Consider the following 25,067-nt stretch of genomic DNA (forward strand, 5'->3'; position numbering starts at 1 on the left):
TGCATTTTTCTTCTCTACTGAAGCATCTTTTTAATTTTTTTACACAGGTGTTCATAAGCAAACAGAAGAAAGTGTAGTACTCTGATAAAGGGAGAGAGGAAAAGAGAGATGAGAGAAATGGAGTACTTAATACAGCACAGCAGCAAGAACCCTTTTAGTACGTAATAGATATGTATGTTAGTTACTGTAATGTTTAATGAATTTTTCACATACAGAATATGAAAGAATAGCATTTGCAAGAATTAAAAATACGCTGCAGTTTGATAGCTGAAACTTGTATTCTCTGTACCGCAGTTACTATGGTTACTAGCTTGCTTAGTTTGTTGCACAATTCTTGGAGTTAAGAAACCATAAACAAATTCCAGTGTTGAAATCTTAAATGTTAGCTATGTGATTTGTGGGAGTCATGGAACCAAAGAGTACCATGGAGAATGGTAATGAATGAAGATTATAAAACAATAAGACAACTGCAAACTTATTTCTGGTACTCTCCACTTTCCAGAACTCTTGTAACAATAGTTTATGTATCTACTCTAATTTTGGATGGCTGAACACTACAGGAACTTGAAACCATGACTTCTTTGCCTAACTGAATCTGAAGAGCACAGCTTGGCTTGTTCTCTTGTTCTGATGCCTGGATATGTTTGCATGGTAGGGTTAAATTGGTTTTGAAAGGAAAAACTGGATGCAAGTAACATTCCAGGATTTATGTGAGACTGTTATGGCTATTTGGCAGCTTTTTTCCAGGGTTGCAGTTTATGAGGAAGGGGGGAGAGGGAAATTCTTACATCTCACTTGTAAAACTTGCAACAAAATAATGATCTAGTAAAATTCTTGGAGATTCAGGAAGAAGGTTTCCATTTTGTGCCTGTCCTATTCAGTCTGGGATATCTGGTCACCCTGTATGCCTTTGCTCATGCAGCAGAATACATATGTGGTTTTAGTATGTTTTCAGTCCTTGGCTTTCTTAAGGGTTGTTGAGGGTTGGGATTTTTTTTAAATACTGTTGATTTTTTTTGTTTCTTCTCGTTATTATTTTTTATATATAATCTTTGGGAAACTTTCCTGGGACACACTTAACATGGGTTTATACAGTATGCTGAAAATAGGTGGTTTCTCTTTTTATCTGGGGTTCAGCTGTTCAGTTCTGTCCACAGAATCCTCAAAGTCCATTTTTTATCTTTGATCATTTGTGGGAAGCTTTCTGGACCTCACAGTGAGAATATGGGAAGTTCTTTGTACAGGCACAAGACACAAAGGCAGAGGATCCCAGTAGCATCTGTTATCCATAGTCCAGCATGTTGCACCCTGTGGCCTCGATCATCTTGACCAGCTTTGTCATCTGTGATGGGTTTATTTAAGTTTCTAAATACATTACCAAGAAATTGCAAAAGAAAATAATAACCTGGATATTTGAGGTCTCTTAACTAAAAGCCACAGTTGTGGTAAAGTAGATGTGTTAATACCTAGTAGTGAATTTTCAGACACATGAGAAATACACAACGTGCTAGTTAGTGTGAGATAAAGCTTGCTGTTAGGATTTTGGTCTTTTCTGTGCCAAATAATAGCTGTAATGGGGAGAACCTGGAGCAAAATTCAAGTTCCAGTTAAGCAGAGAGGACTGAAAAGACTCTGCTAACTGTTTTCTGTTAGCCTTGTGCATTATATTTTCTAGATTTAGTCAGGCCCATTTCATCAGTTTAAGGGCAGGGTGGGGATAATTTTACCTAGAATCTTTCTCCATGGGAATACAGAACAGTTTCATGAGTTTGACATGTTCTCACAGGTTTCTGAATTTCAGCAAAAAGGAGAAAATATAGGGGAAGTAGGTGCTCAAGAATTGTAATAATATAAATAATATTAAACTGTGTTTCCAACAGAACTAGGAATTTTCTAAACACTAATTGGCATGTGGAGACCTAACAAACAGTGTTAAAAAGATTATATTAGCTATTTAACATCCTGATAACTTTTTCATTAAAGATGTCTATCATGCAAGCTGAGTATGCAGTATGTTCTGCCCTTTGGTTAACAAATAGAAGCAGATTATAGAAGTCAAAATGCAATTTAAGGCTCATAAGAAGCTTTTTTTTTTTTTTTGCTGTAGTGTGTTTCATGTTTTATTTCACTGATCTTATGCTTAGGTTGCTTATGATTGCTTTGTTAAAGTCTGCATAGAACTGTAAGATGTGTGTATTCATTGCAGCTTAGCACAGCTTCTGTAATTCTGTAATTGCAGGCACTGCAATGATTCGGTTCTTTGGTGGTAAAACATAAGAGTAATGATATAGGAGGGTTTTCTTCTTTTATTGAACTCTGAGGCTAACATTTGTATTTTCATTTGCAAGGCTGACTCCTGTGATGCACCTAGTATTTTAGTCAAGCTTTGTTCTGGAAATGTATGCCCCATTTTCTAGAAGGACTCAAAGTTACAGGGGTTTTAGCAATTTTTTCTCCGTTATAAGTGATTGTAGTTCCTTAATAAAGCTGATACTCACAGCACCAAATGTTTGTTTGTCTTAAAAAGCATTAAAAGGTGTTTTTTTTCTTTCCCAAAGCATGTTTTGTTATGGTAGTGACATTGGTTGAACTTCTAAAAGAAATACTGTTGGCCAGTTTCTTTCTCTTAGTTTATCATATCTTGGGGTCACCTTCTGAAGTGGAAGGGGAAAAAAGAAAGAAACCTTGGAATATTTTAAAGAACGTGGTCTTTTGGAGGGAAAAAAAAATAGGTGAGAGGTTATGTTGAGGTTTAATGCAAAAAAAGGTTGTATTTGAGAGTTGGTGTATATTTCTTTCAAAGATGAGATTCTAGCAACAGAGCATACTTTTTATTATGTGAGTTCTTAGTTGCCACTACATAGCACGGTGTACAGGGTTCTTTCATGTTTCGAGTCGCCTTTCTGAGAACTGGTACCATGCCACCTCATTGCTTCTTACAGAAGTAACCTGGGTTGCAGAGTTGTCTTTGTAAGTAAACCAGTGTGTCTGTCTGCCATTACTTGAGTACAACATATTTATTGTTTATGAAAGAGAAGGGAAGGGGAGGAATAACAGTGGTTCATTTTAAGATTTTATTTGTGTCCAGGATTTCTCATGATAGAAAACAAAAGAACAAAGTTTGAATGGTTTCTATGGGTCCCTGGAACCTAGAAATAAAAACACAAGCATAAAATACTGACTGTGGGGAACAGTAAAACTAAAATGGAAGTTCTGTGATGCCTTACTGCCTTTCCTCACTAATTAAACTACAGGGAAGCAATCAGCAGAGATTTAACTTCTTTGGTTTTTAATATTTCTCTCTTCTGAAATGGTGCAATGGTTTGTGCTTGGCTAAAGGCAATACATATTCTTGAATCTGTTTACATATCATGGCACCTTCAAATCTTTCTGAATTTACATAGTACTTTTCAGAGGCAGCAAAATTTTACTAGCCTCATTTTGGACACCAGAAAAATCCTTTCCCACCTCAGCAATAGTAGAATATGGAATTATACCTATATTCCAGGACAGTCAAGAGTTGAGTGCTGAGCTTTCATCTGCCAGTCAAATTGGACTTTTATTGATATCAGAGGCTTCCTTTATTTTATGTTCTTATAAACCATGAGAAGTCCTGCAAACCAAACAGAAGATTACTGTTAAGTTAGCTTTCTGTCATCACTCAGCATTTTTGTTCATCCTCCTCCTTATGTTTCCTGTTTGACTGTAAACCTTGCAGCCTGTTTGTGGTCCTGTGCTTTTGGCAAAAAGTTATGATTCTAACTCTTGAATGTCTTTGGCGTGCCAGTCATTTGGGACTTAAGTATGTCTGCTTTTCCTTGTTCTTACTGGACACACTTATGTCCTGTCTTGCCCCTACTCACCCTGTGCAGTGCATGAGTACATCGTGTAGAATACTTGGAGCTCTTTCAGTTCTGCCTCACCACCTGACTGGTAGCTGGGGCTTTGGTCCCTGACAGTGTAATTTAACCTTCTCTTCAACTTCTTTTATCAAAACCTTAGAACCGCTGTACACTGCCATTTTTCCCACTTCAGCAACGATAGAAAATACTGTCCTGCTGTGGTGGTGGTGTTTTTTTCTTGGATGGGGATTTTTGTTTGGTGGGGTTTTCTACCCTAGGAAGGTTTTACAACCTACGTAGGGTCTACATTCTACAATAAATATTTTGCTCACTTCTCTCCGTCCTCTTCCTCATGTCCTGGAAAATTCACAGGATATACATATCCACAGTCCGCAAAATAGGACTTAAAATACACTTTATCTGATAACTTTGTTGTGGACAGTAATGGACACATCTAAAAAAAGTGCAGTAGTTTATATCTGCCAATGGAAAGAACCTTCAAACGCTTTAGTGGAGGGAAAATCTGCTTCTTGATTTCCTTACAAGTATTCTTGACAAATAATCAATCAGTGCTTGCTCAATAAGATAAGCCCGTTGTCACCTCATCCGCTTTGTAAGTAGTCTGTTAAGAGTCTAGAAAAACTTTAGGGCTGCACGCAGGAAGGGTTACTTTTCCTCATGGACATCTGTAAGTTACGCTTGATGCTGCAGGTCTGAATGGCACTGCAAATAATGTAATGTACAGGATATTTTAGCTCTTGCTTTGAAGTAATCTAAAGAAAGATAAACTTTGAGGACTTATGTTGATGAGTGTTGATCTAGTATGCCAAAATTTATGAGGTTCTACATTTGTTTAAAGACTCAAGAGCCAACCTTCGGTGTTCAGGTATTTTTACTCTGAAAGATAAAAAGAAATCTTGATTTTTTTTCATTTTCCATGAAAGACAAATCCTCAAACCATAAGCCTATTTAACCTCAGGACATATTTACACCTTCAGAATATAAGGGAGGGTTGCAAGGTTTTGTTCTTCCTGGATGCCTTCTGGTCTTAATTTTCAACAACATCTTTTCAGTAGCTACTTTCAAGGTGTGATGAGGAACCATGAATAATTTCCTCTGTTTTCACCATCTGTGCTACCTTCTGCCTCTCTTCCATCTGATGACAGACTAGCTCAGCTTCATCAGATCTTTTTATATGCTAATATGAACTGGAGTCTTTAATTTCGTAGTCCATGGCTACAGTGTTCAAAAATTATCTTTTGTTTTGTTTTACTGCACAGTCTTCACATCAACTTTCAGGCCTCTCTGTACAGTAATTTCTTTAAGCACCTGGTAGGTTCTTTGCAATACTGGGACCCATAGTACTCATTTTTCTGCATTTACAGTACACACACTTCATATCCAAGCAGAAAGTACAATAGTGATTCATCTTAGATTTGCAAAAGAAGGCAGTTTTGCTTGAAATTCAAATTCAGGAAAGTAGTCCCATTTCTGTTATTTTCCAATATAGGAAGGGGACTGTTGTTTTATTCTTATCCTTGAAAATATTTGAACTTTCAGAAAAAAATGCAAATTACTCATTTGAGCAAAGACTCAACAGTGATGATAGTTCATCTGAGTTGGACCAGGACTCCTTTGCCTGAATGACTGGCTTCTAAAAACATACGATAATACCAGTTTGCTCAGGTTCTAGAAACTATTTTATGCTTCTTCAATATTTTTTTTAATTCAAAAGCCAGTAGATTTTTTCAAAAAAATAACCTATATTTAAATAGCCCCTGGAGTTCAAGGGAGGGTGGGGAAAGAAGAAACCCATCAGGGTTTTTTTTTCCTCAGGTTCCTCATGTTTCATTTCAGGCTGTGAAAAGTTGGATAAAGTAGTTGGACACTCATCCTACTACTACAATAAGTTCCTTTCTAGTTTTTCTGTAGTACCTGGGAAAACAACCTTATGGCATTTTTGTTTGGTTTTTATTTTGTTTTTGTTTTTTTTTTTATCTGTCGACATCTGTTTTGAGGCCTAGCAGTGAACTGTATAATCCCATGGCATACTTCTAGAAGTTGAGAAATCCCAGACTGTGACAGTGAAACTCAGCTACTTTATGTAAAAAGGTGTCTCTTTCTGCATATCTCCATTACAAGACAGTAACATATCACTTCTCAGAGACATGCTCAGACTGAAGAGGAGGAAATTCTGCTCATCAATATCTCATAATGTAGGTCTGAAACACATGTTGGGCATTTCTCTTCCATAGTCAGAGGTGGGGTGTTCAAGTGGCAGTTAACACCAAAGAGATTTATTGGAGCAATGTATAGTATGGTACAAGGTCTACTTCTCACAGGCCAGAAATCCTTGGGTTTTGTATGTTAAGCACCATATTCATCTGCCCATTCCTCTCCTGAGCGTTTTAAATATGTGGTGGATGACTTGAGTCGTGACTGGGAACAGAATTGTAATTTCTTTGTCCTGATTTTGTGTGCGTGCATATATATATATATGTACGTATGTATTTATGAATCCTGATTTATTTCAATACATATTTTTTGACTTTACTGTAAGCAGCAGAGCTTTCTGTTCCTGAAGTGTCCTTAACTTTAATCCCTGTTCAATATATTCCCAGGTCTACGATCAGGAATTCAGTGTGCATGTTTCTGGGATTTCTTACATCACATAGAATTTTTTGCTCTGTCAGTAACAAATCTCGAAATAACATCTCTTTCTAATCTCTGATGTGATGAAAAATTCCTTACCTTCCTAGTCCACTCAGCCTTCCTATTTCAATGTGAATACTGGATGTCTGTCAGTGTTAGGAGTACTGATGTTCCCATGCTATGGGAGAAATCCTTAGCCTTCTGTCTGTTCTCTCCCTGCTGAAGGTCCAGTCTTTGGACTTTCTGTTGGAGCTAAAGAAGCTCAGCCATCCCATGATTTGCTCCACATTCACTTGGCAAAGTTGTCCTGGCGCACCACTTGCACATGTTCATTCAGTATTCTCAAAGGTTCTCTAGGTTTAATTGAATTGCTTGCAGTCTGGAAGACCAGCAGGAGCAAACCAGGTAATGATCAGGTCTGACTACAGGACAGAACTTTGGACCTTACAACATTGTTCAGGAGAGCAGGTGAAATCCACATGTGAGACTCGGCCACTGCCACCTTTTTGGACAAAGTGTTGGTGAGATTTTATGGCTTTCCCTCTTCCCAAGTGATTCTGTTTTAACTAGGGAATTTAATTCTCATGTAGCCTCCCATACCTAGGCCATTCTTCCATGACCAGGATGTTAGGAGGTGGTGGTGGTGTCTTCAAGTCAGGATCTTTCAAGTCAGCAAAGCTATCTGAAAAGTCTGCTAAACAGGATCATGATATATGACATGTCTACAGTGGAACCTGCTCACTCGTAGTGGCACACTTCATCAGAACTCTGGCAGCCACTGAGGAGAGTCTCCACTGTAGATAGTTGTCAAGCTCTTCTCTGCTTGGAGCAGGGCCAACAGACTTTGAGCTGGTGTTCAGCAAAAGTTAGGCCATCAGACAGGTATCTAGGAGTTAACACTAAGCTTGTAAGATCGATCCATTAGCCTTAGTATAAAGGTTTGGACACCCCTTTCCAGGTCACTGAGAGTAATGCATGGAGATGTTTAAATACAGGTTTTAAAATGGAGAAAAAAATTATTTGTAGGTTACCCTGAAGAGTAAGTCTGAGAAATCTGGAATTTTGTAGTGGAACCAGGACTGAGATGACACAGCACCTGTATCTCAGGTATGAGCTGCGGATGTGGAGTGAACACATGCTGTGGACAGTGCAAAAGTTGAAGATTTTTAACTGCCTGGGAAAAAGTGCAATTACAATATAAATATGCAAATGAGCAACACTTCTATGAAAGTAAATCACTGCTAAAGAAAAGAGATTTCAGAAAAAAAATACTGAAGGTAGTAATTAAAATTTTCCAAATTGATGCTATGTAGCACTGAAATGTGCTCAGTTCAGTTATCTTCGAATTATTTGGATTTGGAAAATACTCTAAAGAAAACATCATTAAAATGCATTCACGTTTAGCTATTGTAAGGCTTTCTGTTTAGTGCTTTCTGATGAAAACCAGGCAGAAACACAAAAATAATTCAAGGTAGGTTGACTGTGTAGGCTTAAGGACAGCACCAGAGACTTACCTTTGGATATATTTTTCTTCTCTCCAATTATCCTACAAAGCTAAATTATGCAGAGGAATTGTGTAATCCTAAGAAATGAGTACTTACTAAAAAGAGAATGCTTTTAAGATCAGGAACAGGAGGTTCTGAATGCTTAGGCTTGTCTAGCATACCAAGAATTTTTGTCCAGATAGTAATTTGAGCGCATTTGGTTTTTCTTTCAGTGACTGGCTCATGTCAGTATGGCCCAGCTTTGCTTCGTGTTGAAGCTAAGGATCCAGTCAAGACAATCCATAAACCATGATCACTTTTCTTGGAGAAAAGAGGAGACAGCTGTATCATGGAGATACAGGTGTTAGAAGGTAGGGAAGGACTACCTGGAAGCGTATTTGAGGGGAAAAGGGAGTGTCTGGAGAATTACAAGTCATCTTCACTTTGGTCAGTCTGTAAGAACTTTATTCATCAAGCTTTTGTTATTCATCAGGTATTTAAACTTCAGGTCTGAAAGTCAATGTGGTGTTTTCAGGAATGACCCTTATCAAATTGCTCTAATTTAGTCCTTTAGCTAACTGGCCTGCAGAAGATGGAATCAGCAGATGTCATGTATGTTTTACTGCAGTAAGACTTTTTTATCATCGAAGCTTCAGCAAATCATGCAATGAAGTGAAAGCAGACTGCTTGAAAAGGTAGACTTGGAGCGATTATCAATTATCCCGTGTTAAAGCAGGGTCGCGTCCATTTCTGTTCGGTATTATTATTAGCAACCTTATCGGTGGAATTTCAGAGTTTACTCTTGTCTGAACTTGCCTTATCCCAAAGGGCAGAATCACTTGATACATAGAGGACTCTAAATTAACATGATGTCATTCAATGAAGGCAAGTATAAAGTATTGCGCTTATGAAAGTGAAATCAAATGCACAAATATAAAATGGAGTCTAACCCACTGAAATACTGCAGAAGAGAATGGGGTTTTAGCATGGCTGGTAAACCAGTACTAAGCTAACAAGGTAAGTGATGCTGTTGGAAGTAGAGGGAAGAAACAGAAATTTCTGAGCAGTGTATTGATAGGAGTATCATACAATCCAGGAGACGCGTGCCTCATTGCTGAAGGTGTGTTGTGTCCAGACCTGAGCACCTTTAATAAGCAACTGGAGGAGAACAGCAAAAATACCAGAAAAAATTACTTACCGGTGTGTAATACTGAAAAAGTTGGATTTGTTGAGTGTAAAAGAAGGAAGGCTGAATGGACGTAATGTTTTCATATGTGAAATACTGTTACAGAAGGACTTTTAGAAGCTGCATCAGTCAAGCACAAAGTAATCAGCTGTCTCATTTGCGGTGGGAAAAGAACAACATTCTGAAAATAAAACTTTCTAATAAAGTAATATCAGCATTACCTGGGGAAGTTGTGGAATTTCATTCACTGGGAGCATTTGAGAGTAATGTAAGTGAACAAGAAGAATCGTAAGATAACTTCCTGCCACTCTGGTTTGCACTTTTTGGTTTTACATAGCAAAAATGCACAGAAATTTGTTTCAAGCAGCAGCTGTCACTGCATTCACCACCGATAGGACTCCCAAAGGAAAAACAGCATGTGCCAAACCATTTGTTTTCCTGGGAAATTCACTGAAGGGAGTAGGCCTGGGTGTAAATACCCGTGAAAGAGAAAGAGTTGCAAAATTCCCCTGCAGAGGAGCAGAGATAGAAGTTCAAATGCAAAAGGTCACACTCTTAATCTGTACTGAGAAATAGTGCCAGGGGACACAAAGCTGGTTGGAGGCAAAGAGGCAGTGGCAGCAACAACGGGAAACCCCAGACCGTTCCAGTTGTGTGGGATACAATGGCTGCCAGCTTGAACAGAGGAACAAACCAGTATATTTTGTATATCGGATTAATAACTTCTTGTTCATGCCCTTGATGGCCAGGCTTCTAGTCACAAGTGCGATTCCTGTGTTTTGCACAGTAACCTTACATGCAGCCTGTCTTCATATTGGGTTTTTGTTTCTGTGTTGCAATGTTATTAACATTGATATTTAAATGTATGCATCTTGGAAGAATCTGAGAAAAATGGTTTGCTGTTTACTTTTTAACTTCTTAAGGAATTTTGCACTTCAGTGCCCAGTCTCTCCTTTACTCACAGTGTCATTCAGGCAGGTTTAATTGTCTCTTCACTGTTTACATTATGTTCAATTCCTCATGGGTCTGCACAATTTAAATCATCTTTGTACTATTCTAGGATGGTAGGAAAGGAGAGAGAATGTGTATCTTACAGGCTCGTTTAAGCAAAATGCGGCCTCCATAAAATCATGTTAGCTGATCTATATTCAGGCCCAAAGAAATGTATTTTTCCTTCCGCAGAGATATGTGGAAGACCAGTGCTTATGCTTTCTCTGTGACTTTTTTTTTTTGCTTAGCAACATAATCAAAACTAGGGCTTGAATCTGTGTTAACAGTACTCACAGGGTAAGAACCATTCTTTGGCATGTTGTGATAGAGTCTATCTTGTTGATACTGATACACTTTCTTTAAAACATAATACTAAAAGCAGTGGCTACTCTGGGAGGGTTTGTAGGCCGTGTAACTCCCAAGTCATGACTGGCAATTGTTTGAGTGTGTGGCAGGTGCAATTTCATGTGATAAATGACCAATTTTAATGCCCAAGACTGTTGCTGCCATTGTTTACTATTACAAAGGTAGCCCAGTAGCATGCCATTTCAGACATGCTGGTTTGTAAGAATTCCCAAGAGAGAGGACTAAATTTCCCATTATTACAGATGCATAGAAACATGAAGGAGTGAAATGACTTGCAGAGGTCACATACAAAGTCTGTGGGAAATTGGGACTAAAAGCTATGTCTCGCAGCTCCCAGTTCAAAGTCTTAACCATGAGATTGTTATTTTCCCCTACGTTGGTGAAGCCCTGTTTCATCACCTTCAATAGCTGATAAATTACTTGTTTGAGCTGCTTGAACACCAGAACTTTGAAGGGAAAGGTAAGAAGTGTTTGTGGCTTTTAAGTGTTTTCATGGACACGTTAAATCATTCACCAACTTTATAGGCATCAAATGAAATGGACTTTCTTTCCTGACATGTAATTAACTGCTTAAGAAATGTGTGGAAGCCATCAGTTGATCAAAAAATTTAAAAATACATTTCAGCAATAGTTCGGAGACTAAGAAATAGTAAACTAGTACTTTTAAAGCTTGATTACATTCATAAAGCTTTTTTTTTCCTCTCCAGGAAACCGAAGAATGTATACAAATGCCTGCTCAGCAAAATACTCAGTTACATAGAGGTATCTCTTAACTGAAGGTGTCTTTGTGAGTGGTCTTTTTTGAGATCTTTTTCTGTTAGGACTCACATCAAATGGCCACACAGTTACCCTTAGGTCCTACATTTCCATGTGACGGTGTCTCAAAGAGAAGAACAGATATCCAGTAATTGATTATGTGAAGTAATAGTTCCAAGTGTACTTCCACTGAAGCCTTCCAACATCTACTTTTGGGTATGTCTGTACTGTAGTCTGACAGCGTTAGGCCAGCTCACACAGATGAGTATGACTGAGGCAGCTATCTGAAGCATCCAGAGCAGTCAGGCTGTGAAGATTTGTATGTTTTCCATGGCTGTTTTCTACATTGAAGTCTGTACTGGACAATCTTCTCTGGTGTTGGGTACCTAACAGGATGGAAGTTTGGTTAGGATCAACCTCACATACTGCAGTCATGCTTTCCAGTTATACTACAGATGTATCCTTTTTTGGGGTTGGACAAATGCTGCATCTTCATATCCACTCCCTCTCTAACTTTAGAGTTGCTGCATGAATTAATGCCCACAAAAATCGCATTTATAGAGTTGGTTTGTTTTTGTAAACCTGAAAATTGTATATCAAAAGAACCTGCTGTTATTAATGAACAACTTTCATTAGCAAATCTGATTGACAGAGAAATTTAGATCACAGAACTCTTTCCTCTCTGTCACTTACTGAACTCTGCTCATCATGTCCATTATTTTTGATAACAGTCCTTTTTATCCTTTTTTGCTTATAGAACTGAAGGAAAAAACCCCACCTTTTATTCCTTATGTAAACAATGTATTAAAAAAATCTCCTGATTACTTACTTATTTACAGATTTATTGGTAAATCTCTGAGATCATGTGAGGCCTTGGATGTTATAAATACATAGGATTTTATCAGAAATAACACTATTCAATGAACCTGAGTATGGAATCCAAAAAAATAAGTTGTCAATTGACCTGGGTTTTTTTCCTCTCCCTGTTTTAAGTGAATTACATGCTACCTATGATAATATTCTGTTGTTACAGTATGCTTGGCAGGAATTGAGTTACTGAAGATGATTCATTTGTAATTTTCCTAGCAAATGAACCTGCAAAAGGAAGTTTTTAAGAAATACTTTTACAGGTAATTATCTTATTTTTCCTTAAAAGTTAAATGTGGTCAATTATGGCAGGCATAAGAATGAAGGGCTAAAATCCCAGTTTATCTTCTGTAGGTTATGCATATGTGAATAATCTACAAAATGAAAAAAAAAAATCATCTATGTTCAGGTTGAGGTTCAAAGCCAGCTGAAACTAGCACTTTATATTTGTAAATACTGTGGAATTACAACAGAGTTTTTTAACTCTGTGTTAAAACACTTTAGTGAGGTTGGACGATAAATCTGTGCATTCCCTTCCTTAGTTCACAGGATGAGTAAGTTTTCCATACCTTTGTTCTACTATGTCTGGGGTTTTTTCTTGTAGAATTTGTGACTGCAATTACTTTCTACATTGTAAAAATACTTTCTTCTGTCCTGCCTCTTTGTTGCCTGGACACATGTTCTTTGTCTCGTTCATTGTATTTTCCACTTTTTCATTAGCCGTGATTCTTTGCATAAAACCTGCTTTTCTTCCCTTCTCCGGCAGAATCACAGTGATTATCTTTGGGGGCGGGGGGTGGGTATACGATGTCACTTATTCCTTTGCCCTGTGTATCCCTCTTGTCTTGTTCATCCACTTTTAGTCACATTTCCATTGTTTTGTGACAGGTTGTTCCCACTATATTTTTTTTCCAGTGGAACTCCAGTAAATCCTGAAGTACCTGATTCATTTTCTCATTCTGATGCCTGGTTTCCAAGTTCTCTTTTTCCATTTGAAAAATTTAAAGTTATTTTTAGGCTCATAATTCACAAATCTGCTTTCCTCCAGGTCTGCCATAGTCTAGGTATATGCTTCTGCCTTTGGATATCTGTAAGTGCTTCCTTTCCCCAGCAAGCCTTGTTCATCCAACTTTTATCTTTTTGGACAATAATGCTGACCTCAGAGGGTGCTAAAATAGTGATAAATAGTAAGTACTCAAAGATGCCCAAAAATAACATACCATTCAATATTAGTGACAATCTGGTTCAGATTTTCAGATCATGAGAATTTTCATAATGCTGTCAATAAACTGCTAATTGCATGTTGGATGTGGTATGTACATAACATACACAACTTTTAATGCATGTATTTATTAAAAAGGTCCAAACAATTAAGCTTTTTTTTTTCCTCTGAGCATGGGTTTTTTTCTAAATTAGTTTGGAAGGAGAAAAAGATCCTTAATTAGGTGCATGAATCAGACAAGTTCAGTCAAAAAGTTCGGTCTCCAAGGAACTCTTAAAATCTTTGAATGACTGAAGAAGCAGATTTACAGTGGAATTTAGAAATTTAACTTTATAGGTACTGTGAAGTTTTAATACTTACAGGATGAGGTCCAACCACTTCCAGCTTTTTCTGTAAGAGTGGCAAGAGCAACGATGGGATAATCTGAGCAAAATGGGAATCAGTAAGGATTAGTAAACAGCATGTGTCGCACCTTATTTTCATATCTGTTGGGTCAAAATATGTATGTGCAGTAACACAGCATTTCAACAAGAGCTAGACTGAATTTATAGATTTGGCATGTAGTTTACTCAGCCTTGTAACTGTTACATCTTTGAAAGTTACTAATGGGAGGTTTACTTAATGTGTTTTACACAAACTTTTTAATTAAAAAAAGCAAACCCCTGGCAGTGGCACTGTTTTTTCTTATATTTACGAGCAGAAATACAAAAGCACAAGTAAGATACTTCTCCAAGAAATTGTGAAATGTAGCTTAACCAGTTTTCCTGAAATAGCCTTCCCATCACTTTTTTCCAGTGTATGAACTCATCACTTATTCCAGTATATTAACAATCTGGACTTAAAAAATTTACATGTTCACATTTGTGGCCTTTTTTTTTTTTTTTTTGCATACTCTTGCTCTTGGGAGCAGATCTTTCCTACCTTTAACAAATGGAAGATAGGTACTTTCTGTCATCTTCCACATCTCTTGCAGTTAACCTCCTGCATAACTATGTCAATGAGTTAACATTTTCTCTCATTTCTAATGAGGTACGTCTCTGTACCTTTCTGATGTACAAAGTTATGTCTCTTCTAGAGTGCGTCAATATGTGACAGCTGGGTATGAAGCTACCGGTCTGAACATGGCAGAAATCTCAGCACCAGCATCTGTTGTGAGCACAAACTCTCCTGTATTCTCTGCTCTCTATATTGGTTTCGAGTAGACTGTAATCACGTTCCATCTCTTCAAGTACTGCACAAATTTCTAAAAGATCACATAGAGTTTGTGGATGGGGTTTACAGAAAATATGGCTGAAGGACACTTCTAGAGGTTTTCCTGGAGTTTCCCTGGAGTGCTGCTTTCAGACGTAGCTAAACCAGCTTAGTTCTGTGGGGTGTAAGAAACTTTCTGCTTGAGTGAGATGGTTGGTCTGGTCTGGAGGCTGTGCTCTACTCGGGTGAAACTCGCGCACAAGACTGAAAACACAACTCAAAACTTCAATCTCATTGCTTTTTTTTAAGGCATGATGTATTTCTTTGATCTTGCCCAGTCTAATGTGCAGCAGATACTTAGTCCCACATTATCTCTGGCCTCGCCTTCTCTCTTCTATTCCTGCCCTCTCTCTCCCCCTTCAGAGTACACTACACCTCTTCTCAGGATCAGAAAAAAAGATAACAGGTATAACTCGGATAGGATATTTGGCTTCTGTGTTGACAAACTGTACAAGGAAGTGAATCTACATGCCACAGATACCAGGAAGGCTGTTCCCAGAGAACATAAGGTGTCGAGAGTACATGGAGGAAGTATCCTATAATGCTGGTCTTGCTTTCTTCCCTAGGCATCAGCTACTGCAGCTGTCAGTGACAGGGCTGCACAAGGTGGACTTCACTGAGGCAATACCGCTGGTCCTGTGTCTGTTCAAATGCAAGATAGTAAGCATCAAAATAATTTGTTCTCTTCCAAATGGAAAAGAAATTCAGCAGATTTACAGTCCAGTTCTGTTAAAAAAAAAAAATCTTTAAATTTTTTAAAAAAAGCTTTGTGTGAGCCTTTGAAGTTGTGCCATTGGTAGTAAAGCTTAAGAGCTGGCTCCAGCTCTTAGTTTTAAGCAGAAATACCTGATCTATTCATAAAACTGTTCACCACAGACATGGTGTAATTTGTGGGGATATTTACTGGAAATTATAATGACGTATTCTTTTTGGCAAGCAATGTAGTTACTTTAATTGTTTCAAATCCGGATAGGTCCTGTAACATCATATAACGTTGTATTATCTGTTAATGCTTCACGTTCTTGTGAGGATAGACAGCTAGCAAAGGGCTGTCTTCTAGGGCAGCCAGCAACACTAAGTCCACTGCAACACTTGCTGTGCAATTAATTTTTCTCAGTTTGGCCCTATTTACAGTCTCTGCCCCGCATCCCCTCATGTTTGAAGTATTTCTCAAGGCAAGCAACCAACTAAAATACAAATTCCTCTCAGTTACTATGATTAACTCCAAAAGTAATTGCATTTGTTTTTCCTCTTTTGTTTCCTCCTTCAATTTACTTTAGCAAGTGACTCACACAATCAGGGACTATTGCTGTGCAATATAAGCTTTCTGGTATTGAAATACTGTTTGCATTTGTCTCGTAGACTTTAGAATTATGATAACTTAGATGGCTGTTCTAGAGAGGAAAATGGTAATGAGGATGAAACAAATTCAGTTTCAAAGAACATTTTCATTTATCTGTGGAATCAGAAAATACTGATCCTTTTGCAAAACAGTAGTTTTAAAGAGTATGTTTGTGAAAACCTTTTTCTAAACAAAATTACATAGCAGCGTTTATGTAGTTTACTCAATCTTTTGTCATGCGGCAGTTGCATTGTTACCCCTCTTCTTTACAGCTTCCAGCAAAGGCTGTGCAAATTATTTCTTGTCACATGTAAGTGAGCAAGGGCAGTGGTAAACAGGAAGAGACGCTTACTCACAAATGTGATAATTCTCATTAGTAAATTATTATATATCTTTTCCACATTACATTAATCAACCCAGATGGCAAACTGCCATATGGGAGAATCCTTAACATGTACAAGATCGTTTAGAAACGTGTTTTCCTTTCCAGAGTCAAACACAAACTAGTGCTGATCAAGCGGTGCTTTTCCCATAATGGTACAAGCAAAGTATTTATGGTTTTAATGCAACTTTTTCCTCAGATTTTTACAAACCGCTATGCTTCAGAGTGAAATTCCCAGCCAGCAGAACTGAGTTAGCTCAAACGCCATTTCCCAGCTGCAGCTATAAAATATGATTTTTTTAAAAGAACCCACGGAAGACCCGTGCTCTGACTGTTACTCGTAAAATGTGAAGAATCGAGCGGCTGACCCTTGTAGGAGCACGTTTTCGCTTTGCGGGGCCTGCGGTCCCGGCCCGGGCCAGAGGGTGGCACTGGGCCTCCACGCACCGCCCGGCCCCGCCGCGGCCCGGCCCCGCTGAGGGAGGCCGGCCGGCCTGAGGAGGCGGCAGCTGCAAGGTACGGTGCTATTTTAGCTGGGAGTCGGCGTTCCCGCTCGCGTTCCTGTCAAACTGCTGGCACTGGTTCTGTAAGCGGCGTGTAGAGTGGTTTTGGTGCAGCAGACGCAAGGCTGTTGTCCCAGGGGAGAGCGAGCGACGCCCCAGCCGCCGGCGCCCGGGGTTTCCCTTACCTGGTGGCAGGCGGCGGGGCCTGTGGGATGGGAGGTTTCTGGGCAGCTGCAATACGTATCACCAGCAGTGCGTTACGTGCTTTATAATACAGAGATGTTCCCTGAAAATCCTGATGGAACATTTTAGTGTGTGCTCCTGGCTTAGGATGAGATGAGGAGCGGGTCTGTGTGGTGTTTGTGACTTAGGATGAGATGAGGAGCTGGTCCGTGTGGTGTTTGTGACTTAGGATGAGATGAGGAGCTGGTCCGTGTGGTGTTTGTGACTTAGGATGAGATGAGGAGCTGGTCCGTGTGGTGTTTGTGACTTAGGATGAGATGAGGAGCTGGTCCGTGTGGTGTTTGTGACTTAGGATGAGATGAGGAGCTGGTCCGTGTGGTGTTTGTGACTTAGGATGAGATGAGGAGCTGGTCCGTGTGGTGTTTGTGACTTAGGATGAGATGAGGAGCTGGTCCGTGTGGTGTTCAGGGCAATAAACAGGCAAAGCCAGGTTTGGAACCCTCTCCTCTAGAGGTGAGAGTCCTCTTCAGTCTCTTGTTGGATCCCTTGGGGTTTTTTTCACTGTGGGGAAGCGTCTGTGGGTGTGTTTGCAACTTTCACACATGGCGTGCTGGAAAAGGTTTTACAGTGTTTAACTGTTGATTGTTGCCAAAACCATTTTGCTATCACGTAGCCCAGTACGGGTCCTCTCGATCTGTCGCGTTCAGCTGGTCAGCTTACAGTGGCATTGGCAACAGCTGTGGTCAGAGACAGTGTAAATGGGCCAGGGACAGTGGTGAAAATTTCAGATTTTTCTAATGTATTCTGGAAAGACAATAATGGTGCTATTGAATAAAGAAATCCCCCATCTTCAAGGAAACTTCAAGAATTAATGTTATGGCTTTGGGCAGTCAGCTTTGACCTTGCTGTTTATCTTTGAACAACAAAATCTTAAGAACAAAACCAAAGAGTGACTTCTTTAAGTAGAGCACCTAGTTTAAGCCCCTGGTTCTTATCATAGGGATGCATTGTCAAGTCGATGAATTAGTTAATCCTAAAAGGAAAAAAAAAAATTCCTTTCTTAATTTACATTTTTAAAAACATGTTTGTTTGTTTTCCTGCTTAGCTCCCCACGCCTTGTAAATTGTGAATTTCTCTTTTGGCTGTGTGTGATAAGGAAATTGATTTCATTCTACAAGTGTCTTAATCATCCAGTAGCTTAAACATATCAAAGTGCAAATGCCTTTAGTTTTTAAAGGGGTTGAGCTTAAAATAATTAGTGATCTGACTGTTGCAGCTCCTTAATTTCATAAACTGAACTGTTGGTTTAAAGTGACACTAAAGTCATCCTTTGAACAACAGGGTTAAAAAAATAGTTTTGAGAGGGAAATGGGGTGGCAGTTACATTAGATTGTTACTAGTTTGGAAGGATGAAGATCTCAATATTGCGATTAAAACCGTGAATCTGTTACTGTTCAAAGTTAGCTAAAATAGACACTAAAAGGAGTGTTTTAGGGACCGAGGTGTGCTGATTTGTGGCAATGAAATATTTTGCTGCTGGGCTGTCAGGGTTAAACGTTCGTTGCACGAAGTTGGAACAACCCCGCGCTCTGGGTGTCGACAGTAGCAGGGTTCGGCCACAGGAGGCACAGCCAGCGTGTGTTCGCTGAGGGGGGAAGAGACCCTTAATCTCTGCTGGGGGGGCACGGTGGGAAGCAGATCAGCTCTGTCCCGCGTGTGCCGTGCCCCACCCCTCCCCGTCCCAGCTTTCGCTAACCCTTCTTGTCTTCTGATTGCACTGATCCTCTGAGAGAGTGTGCTTCTGCTTGGGCAGGGCAGCTTCTGTATTAAGAGATCAGAGCTGGCTTTCTCTCAGCCTACGTGAATGGATTTGGTGTCAAGGGCAAGGAAGGGCAGCTGCTGCAGCCCCAGAGCACCACCCACCCACCTGTTTGCTGGTGAAAGTGTTACTGGCGCCAGGTGAGGCTCCTGCCTTTCACTCTAAGAGTCCCCAGAGGACAGAACCCTTAAATGTGCTCCCTCAGGTCCCAAGTGTAGTGCCTGCCAGAGAGCTGTACTTACCCAAAGCATCAGTCAAGTTTCCTCTCCTCCCATTGCAAGTGATTCTTCTCAATTCATATATAAGACTCAAAACTTCCCATTTCAGGCAAGTTCATAAGTGAGCTTAAATTAGAATGTCATCTGATAAGGCACCGTTCCCCCATCCACTGTCTTATGACAATTAAACAGACCTAATGAACAGTAATAGTGCCTTCAAAGGCTACAGTAAGTGTCACTTGAATAAGAGTAAGGGATATTGCATAGCTTCTGAGGGCAAAGGGAGAAAGAAATAAACTGTTACTGGCGTTCAGGAATTTAGACTCCTATTTCAAACTTAATTTAATTCTTATGGAGAAAGAGTCCCTTTAGGAGCAGCCAAAGTTTAATCAGTAACACAACAGCGATTTAGCTCAATTCTCAGTATCTTAGTCATAGAGAAAAGCTGCTGCAACTGATTAGAAACCCCATTTCATTGAAATACTGCATGGAAGCATGAAAATTCCAGTGTGGAAAGGCAACAGTCACTTCATCATTCTAGATCCCATGTTAACGCATCACCAACTCTTACATTCAAAGCCTTTTTAGAGAAACTTAATAGTTGGGGGACTAATAACTACCCACAACCCTTAATTCTGAGCGATTATTCTAAACACAAATTAACAGATCTGGGCCATTACTACTGAGAACTGAATCATCCATAAGGGTGGGAGGGAAGAAGAAGAAAAAAAAAAGGCAATAGTCCATGGGAATGCCTCGGGATTAACTGCTTTTGTATGTTTCCAAACACTTTGTCAATAGCATTGCCTCTGTAATAAATTCCTTTTCTAGTTCCTTTCACACTGTTTACAGACAGATCACTTACAAGTTTAGAATATACACTCAAATAAGATTTTCCAAGTTACAAGAATTATTATTCACTTCACATAATTTTATTCTTTATATTCTCTACATACTTGAATTTTTACTTGGTAAAGTCGTAACAGAATGTATAAGTATTTAAAAAAAAAACACAGCACAAGTCAAAGCCAGCAAACAGTTGGTCCCCAAAGAATAAAGAAGCAATCAGTTCAATAAACACACTTGATTTATTTTGTATAAAAAGGGTTAAGTTTACAACTAAACTTTTATAAAAAGTTTAGCATGATTAAGTACATCATTACACTTTTTGCAGAAATGTGTATTTCTGCCACTATACAAGAAAACTCTAATTAAAGAGTTCACAAGGTTTCACTCATATATATATATTTATATATAAATATATACACAGCATTCAGTCATAGGTTTGTGTCAAAAAGGTAATTTCTGACCAGACTTTCCTAAAAAACTGAACACTGAATCCTTCTGGTACTCACGCTCCACCTTTGGAAAAAAAAGGCAAAGTCTGCTTTAAAATGGGCAACTCCTTGTGAGATTTTTGTTTTGCTCCCCACGTTGGGAATAGTATATAAAGGAAGCCTTCCAACTAGGGAAAGGGTATTTAAGAGTCTTCATAAATAACTAGGTTCAGTCCAAGTTGAAGAATGGGGTGGGGATAAAGATCAATCTTGAATTTTTTTCTTCTTTATTAATTTTAAAAGGTCCTTTTAGTTAGATGTGGATTTCCCCCTCCAGATACAGCTGAAAAATAAATTCAGCACCTCAAAAAAGAATCCTGTAGATATTTTCTTGTGCAAAAAAAAAAAAATCTCATCAGTGGAACACCTGCAAGAGATTGAAAAAGAGGCATATTTAGGAGAATGCTAACAGGGCAGAGATCCGGACAGCCTGGCGCCAGAGAGGAAGCCACAGTTTGAACATTTAACCAAACACTCAGAGATTGGGCAAACCCTGGCGTCCAGATGCAACACATACACGCTCACACACTCGCTCTCAAGAGCACAAATTGAACATTAAAATAACACACACTCAAGGGAAAAGGGTAGAAGGAGGATTCTCAGTCCAATCTCTGTTTAGATCTCTGTAAATACAGCGCTCAGAGGCGCCAGTCTGCCTCTTACAGCAATTATATGATTAAAAGCAGTCACTTATTTAACTGATAGCGCAGACAATCCCACATCACAGAATTTAAGGAATTGTGCCAAGATTCCCAACTCAATCAGTCACTCTGGCCCAGGAAGTTATGACTCCACGAACAGATAACGAGAGCATTTGCATTAAGCAGCGACTTGTATCACAGCAGCCTGCGCTGCCTGATGAACCTTAGTAACAAAGTACACTTTGGACTCCAAGATGCAGTTTGTAAGTCTTAATTTCTTACCGATTACGGAGGCATGTCCTGATCAACTTTCAGGATCGATTTTTAAGCAGTAACCACGACGCCCTCCCATTCCCCGGGGAGGCACTTTTTACCCCAAGTTTAGAAACAAGATGCGCTGCACTCACCGTTTGATTCAGCCACAAAGTGCTTTGCTGTCGCTCGACATGAGCTCTGAGGGGAACTCGGACGCCTGCGAGAAGCAAACAACACGGGGGTAAGGGCGAGGTGGCCGGGGGGTTGGGGGAGAGCCGTCCCGGGCCTCGAAGCGCTTCTCCCGCCGCACACCCGGCTACAGACCCCGGCGGCGGGGCGAGGCGGCCAGCACCGGCCCCTCCGTGGCCACCGCGCTCCAGGCGTCGCAAATACCGACTTACCCCCACACACACGCAGGTCAGCGGGGAGCCAGGGGAAGCACTTACCTGTAGCGAGAGGATGCTGATGTCTGTGTTTAGGGTGGTCAGAGGAGTTCTGGAGGAAGGGTTCTGCCCGGGTCTCTGGTGGTGGAGGCTGACGATGCTGGGGTGCGAGTCCAAGGCGATCTGCAGGTCCAGGATGTAGTCGATAACGTGCTGCAGGATTTCCATCTTGCTCACTTTCTTGTTCTGCGGGATGCTGGGCACCAGCTCTTTCAGCTTAGAGTAGCAGTCGTTCATGTTGTACAGCAGGCTCATGGGATCATCCACGGGGGTTTTGCTCCGGGAGATGCCCAGGTTGTGCTCCGACAGGCCGTTTTTCCTGACGGACCGCACCGGGCTGAAGGCTTTCATGCTGGGAAGCGGGCGTGGAGCGCGGTTCCGGCGGACGGGAAGCCTGCGGAGCGCTGGCGCTGCCCTCCCCCTCTGCGCGCTGCCGGAGCTCGCACTGAGGCGCGGGGCTGCGCGGCCTGCTCTTATACTGCCGCCGCCGCCGCCGCCGAGGCCGGCCCGCGCTCGCTGCCATTGGTGGCCGCCGGCACGTCCATCACCCCGGGGCGCCCTCACTGGTGGGGCGGGCGGCGCGGGGGCCGCGCGGGCCTTCCGCCCGCAGAGCCAATCCCGGGAGGGGGCGTGGCCACGCCGCACAGCTGAGGGAGTAAATAGTGCGCGGCCCGCTGGCGCCCGGCCCGCCTCGTGAAGGCGCGGGGCCCGCAGCGCGGCGGGGCGGGTAGCGCCGTGCGGGCACCGGGGAGTTAGGGCGGCGCTCCTGCCCTCGCCCCCTCCCCGCTGTGCCCCTCTCCGTAAGCGCGCAGTAGCTACCAGGGTGAGGGGCGCGGGACAGCCGGCTGAGGCGGCACCGAGGTGCCGGTGGGGGCTGAGCCTTGCCGAGGGTCACTGTGAATTGGAGCATCGAGTGGTTTTTGCACGTACCTCCTTAAATACAGGGCAGCGTAAATCAGTGGTCGGGTCAGCGGCGGAGCGCTGGTAGGCTGCAGATAGAATGTCGAGAATAACGACAAATAAACCTATAGATTCGACTGCAGCTTTCTGCCCTGGTGAGGACAGGACACCGAGAGCCCTGATGGGGTCAGGCGGCAGTGCTAGCTCCGTGCATAGTGAGGACAGGGCTATTTTAGATGATGCTATTAATTGGAGATCATCAAGCAAATGTGTGTATTGGAAGTGCATTTACATGGATTGCCCTTGAAAGGCTGCTCATCTGCACCCTATCAGTGCTTGTGACACGGTACTGTCATTAATTATGCATAGATTGTTTCTGGTGACAAATGCAAATACTTACTACAAGCTGTACTTTTTGCAGCTTTTGGTTGCAGCCAATGAAACATCTTCCAGAAACATTCCAGAGGAAAAAGTTGGGTTGGTGTTGTTTGGTGGTTTTTTTGTTTTGTTTTGTTTAGCTGGAGAAGTTACTTTGATTGATTGATTTAAGTTTAGCTCCATTGTATTTTTCTGTATTTCACTGATACAAACGGCTGTATAACATACCGACGTAGCTTCCACCCGTCTTTTCACATACTACCTTAGGCAAGTTAAACTTAGGAAAGCGTGGACACACATACACAATTAATATAAATGAAATTCTACATAAAACGCAGCAGTTCAGTAACAACCACCCGGACACTTAAAAGTACGTTAGTGTTCGTTGCAAACAAAAACGTAGTAACGGCATACATCCATAAAATCCGTGAGGATTGTGCTGTCAATCATAACTATTGAAAGCAGACAAATACGGGATTTATCTGCGCTGTTGTTGCATAGCTACACTAAAGGAGCTGGGGCTGTGGGGGAGGAACGTTACGGACACTTGGAGACCCAAGCTGCGGAGAGCCGGATCGATATTTTTGCCAGTTAACGTCGCATTCCTGAGCTGCTGGTTGGCTCTTCTCTAGCCAGGGCATCATGGTGGCTGTCACACCAGGGTGTTTGCCCCGGGGCTTTTCTCTGGGGGTGGACTGTAGGCGGTGCTGAGGCTGACAGGAACACAATTCAACGCGTTTTGAAATACGAAGGGTGAAAGTGAATCTCAACATTCGATCTGATAGGAAGACAAATACATTGTTCAAGTGCAGTTAAAGAGCGTACATAATAATAAAGAACACCTTGTCGATTAGCGACTCGATTAAAATCGCCTTTTAGAGCGACTTCAATCCTTTCCATCACTGAAATATCACTTTCAAGCGTATCTGGTACTTGATCTGCAGGCACAGCTTTTAGTCCTTCAACGTGCTTGTGCTTCCGTCTCATGAATGCACCAGTGGAAGAAATTTTGACGCTATTTTTGGTATAATAATAGCCAACGTAAACAAGTACGTTCAGGCTTCTCCCATCACTGTCGTTCTTGGACAGCGCAGCAGCTTACAGTAACCTCCGTCCGGGCTTTGCAGAGGACCCCTTTGCAAACGGTTTCGGTTTTACATACTAGGGGCTTCACACACTTTCTCAAAGACTGGGAAGTTGTGCGGAGAGGCTAACCTGCTTATTTTCTCTCGTGACAAGTGACAGCCACGTGCGCTTTCTGCACGAAAAGCAGACCCGCGAGTGGGCAAGCTCCCCTTACCCCGGGCAAGCAGCCCAAGCAAGCGCCTTTTCCTAACATTTCGTTCCCTCAGCTCTGCTCTTTTAACCCGGGAAGCTTCGGCAGCGGCTGCCCGCCCGGAGAGCCCCCCGCTCCCCAAGACAGGTCGCACGAACGCTCCCCGCAGAGGCGGCAGCGAGGTCGCCGCGCCCCGCTGGGGGCAGGCGGGGGAGCTCCCCGAAACCCGCGGGGCAGCGAACCCCGGGGCCGGGCCCCCCGTGCGGCGGCGGGCGCCTTGGGTAGCCGCGTCCGCCTCTCGTTCTCAGCCGGGATTTTTACAGCCGGTTCCCAGCCCCAAACGCCGCTGCAAACAGCTGTTAGGAAGCCGCCGCCGCTCGCCACGCACAAAGCGCCGCTTTCTCCTCCGCGCCCCCCCTCACCACTACCGCCGGGAGGCACAAACTTGGGGCTCCGCGCCGGGGGCCCGGGCCGCCCCGCCGTGGGGGGCCCCCACCGCCCGGCGCCAGCCCGCGGCGGCTCTGGGGTGCGCGGCGGCGGGTGCGCGGCCGCCCCCGGGGGCACCCTCCCCCGCGCCCCGGGCGCCGCGCCCCGCCCCGCCCCGCGCCCGGGGCCGGCCCGGACTGCGCGGCGCCAGCCCCGTGACATCAGCCCTCGCCACCGCCCCCCCCGCCCGCGCCGCCCGGGCCCGGCGGCGCCGCTCAGGCGGCTGCCATGGCGACCGGGGCTGCGCCCGCGGCGGCGGCAGGCGGCGGCCCGGCCCCGCTTCCCCCT

General features: G+C 42.2%; 1 protein-coding gene across 1 annotated transcript; it reads right to left on the minus strand.

Annotated features, from left to right (window-relative positions):
- Positions 1 to 19,979: 19,979 nt before the first annotated feature.
- Positions 19,980 to 22,193, minus strand: ID2 (inhibitor of DNA binding 2). The gene is made up of 3 exons (XM_037392817.1): positions 21,743 to 22,193; positions 21,449 to 21,513; positions 19,980 to 20,767 (listed from the first exon to the last, which is right to left on the minus strand). The coding sequence occupies exons 1-2, from the start codon at positions 22,088 to 22,090 to the stop codon at positions 21,457 to 21,459; spliced, it is 405 nt and encodes a 134-aa protein (XP_037248714.1). The 5' UTR covers positions 22,091 to 22,193; the 3' UTR covers positions 19,980 to 20,767; positions 21,449 to 21,456.
- Positions 22,194 to 25,067: the final 2,874 nt, after the last annotated feature.

The sequence above is a fragment of the Falco rusticolus genome, chromosome 6 (assembly GCF_015220075.1).
Source record: "Falco rusticolus isolate bFalRus1 chromosome 6, bFalRus1.pri, whole genome shotgun sequence".
NCBI classification, from domain to species: domain Eukaryota; kingdom Metazoa; phylum Chordata; class Aves; order Falconiformes; family Falconidae; genus Falco; species Falco rusticolus.

Coding starts and splice junctions, on each gene's coding strand:
- ID2 (XM_037392817.1), bottom strand. CDS start 22,090: ATGAAAGCCTTCAGCCCGGTGCGGTCCGTCAGGAAAAACGGCCTGTCG. Junction 21,514..21,742: donor TCAGCATCCTCTCGCTACAG/GTAAGTGCTTCC, acceptor TGCTTCTCGCAG/GCGTCCGAGTTCCCCTCAGA.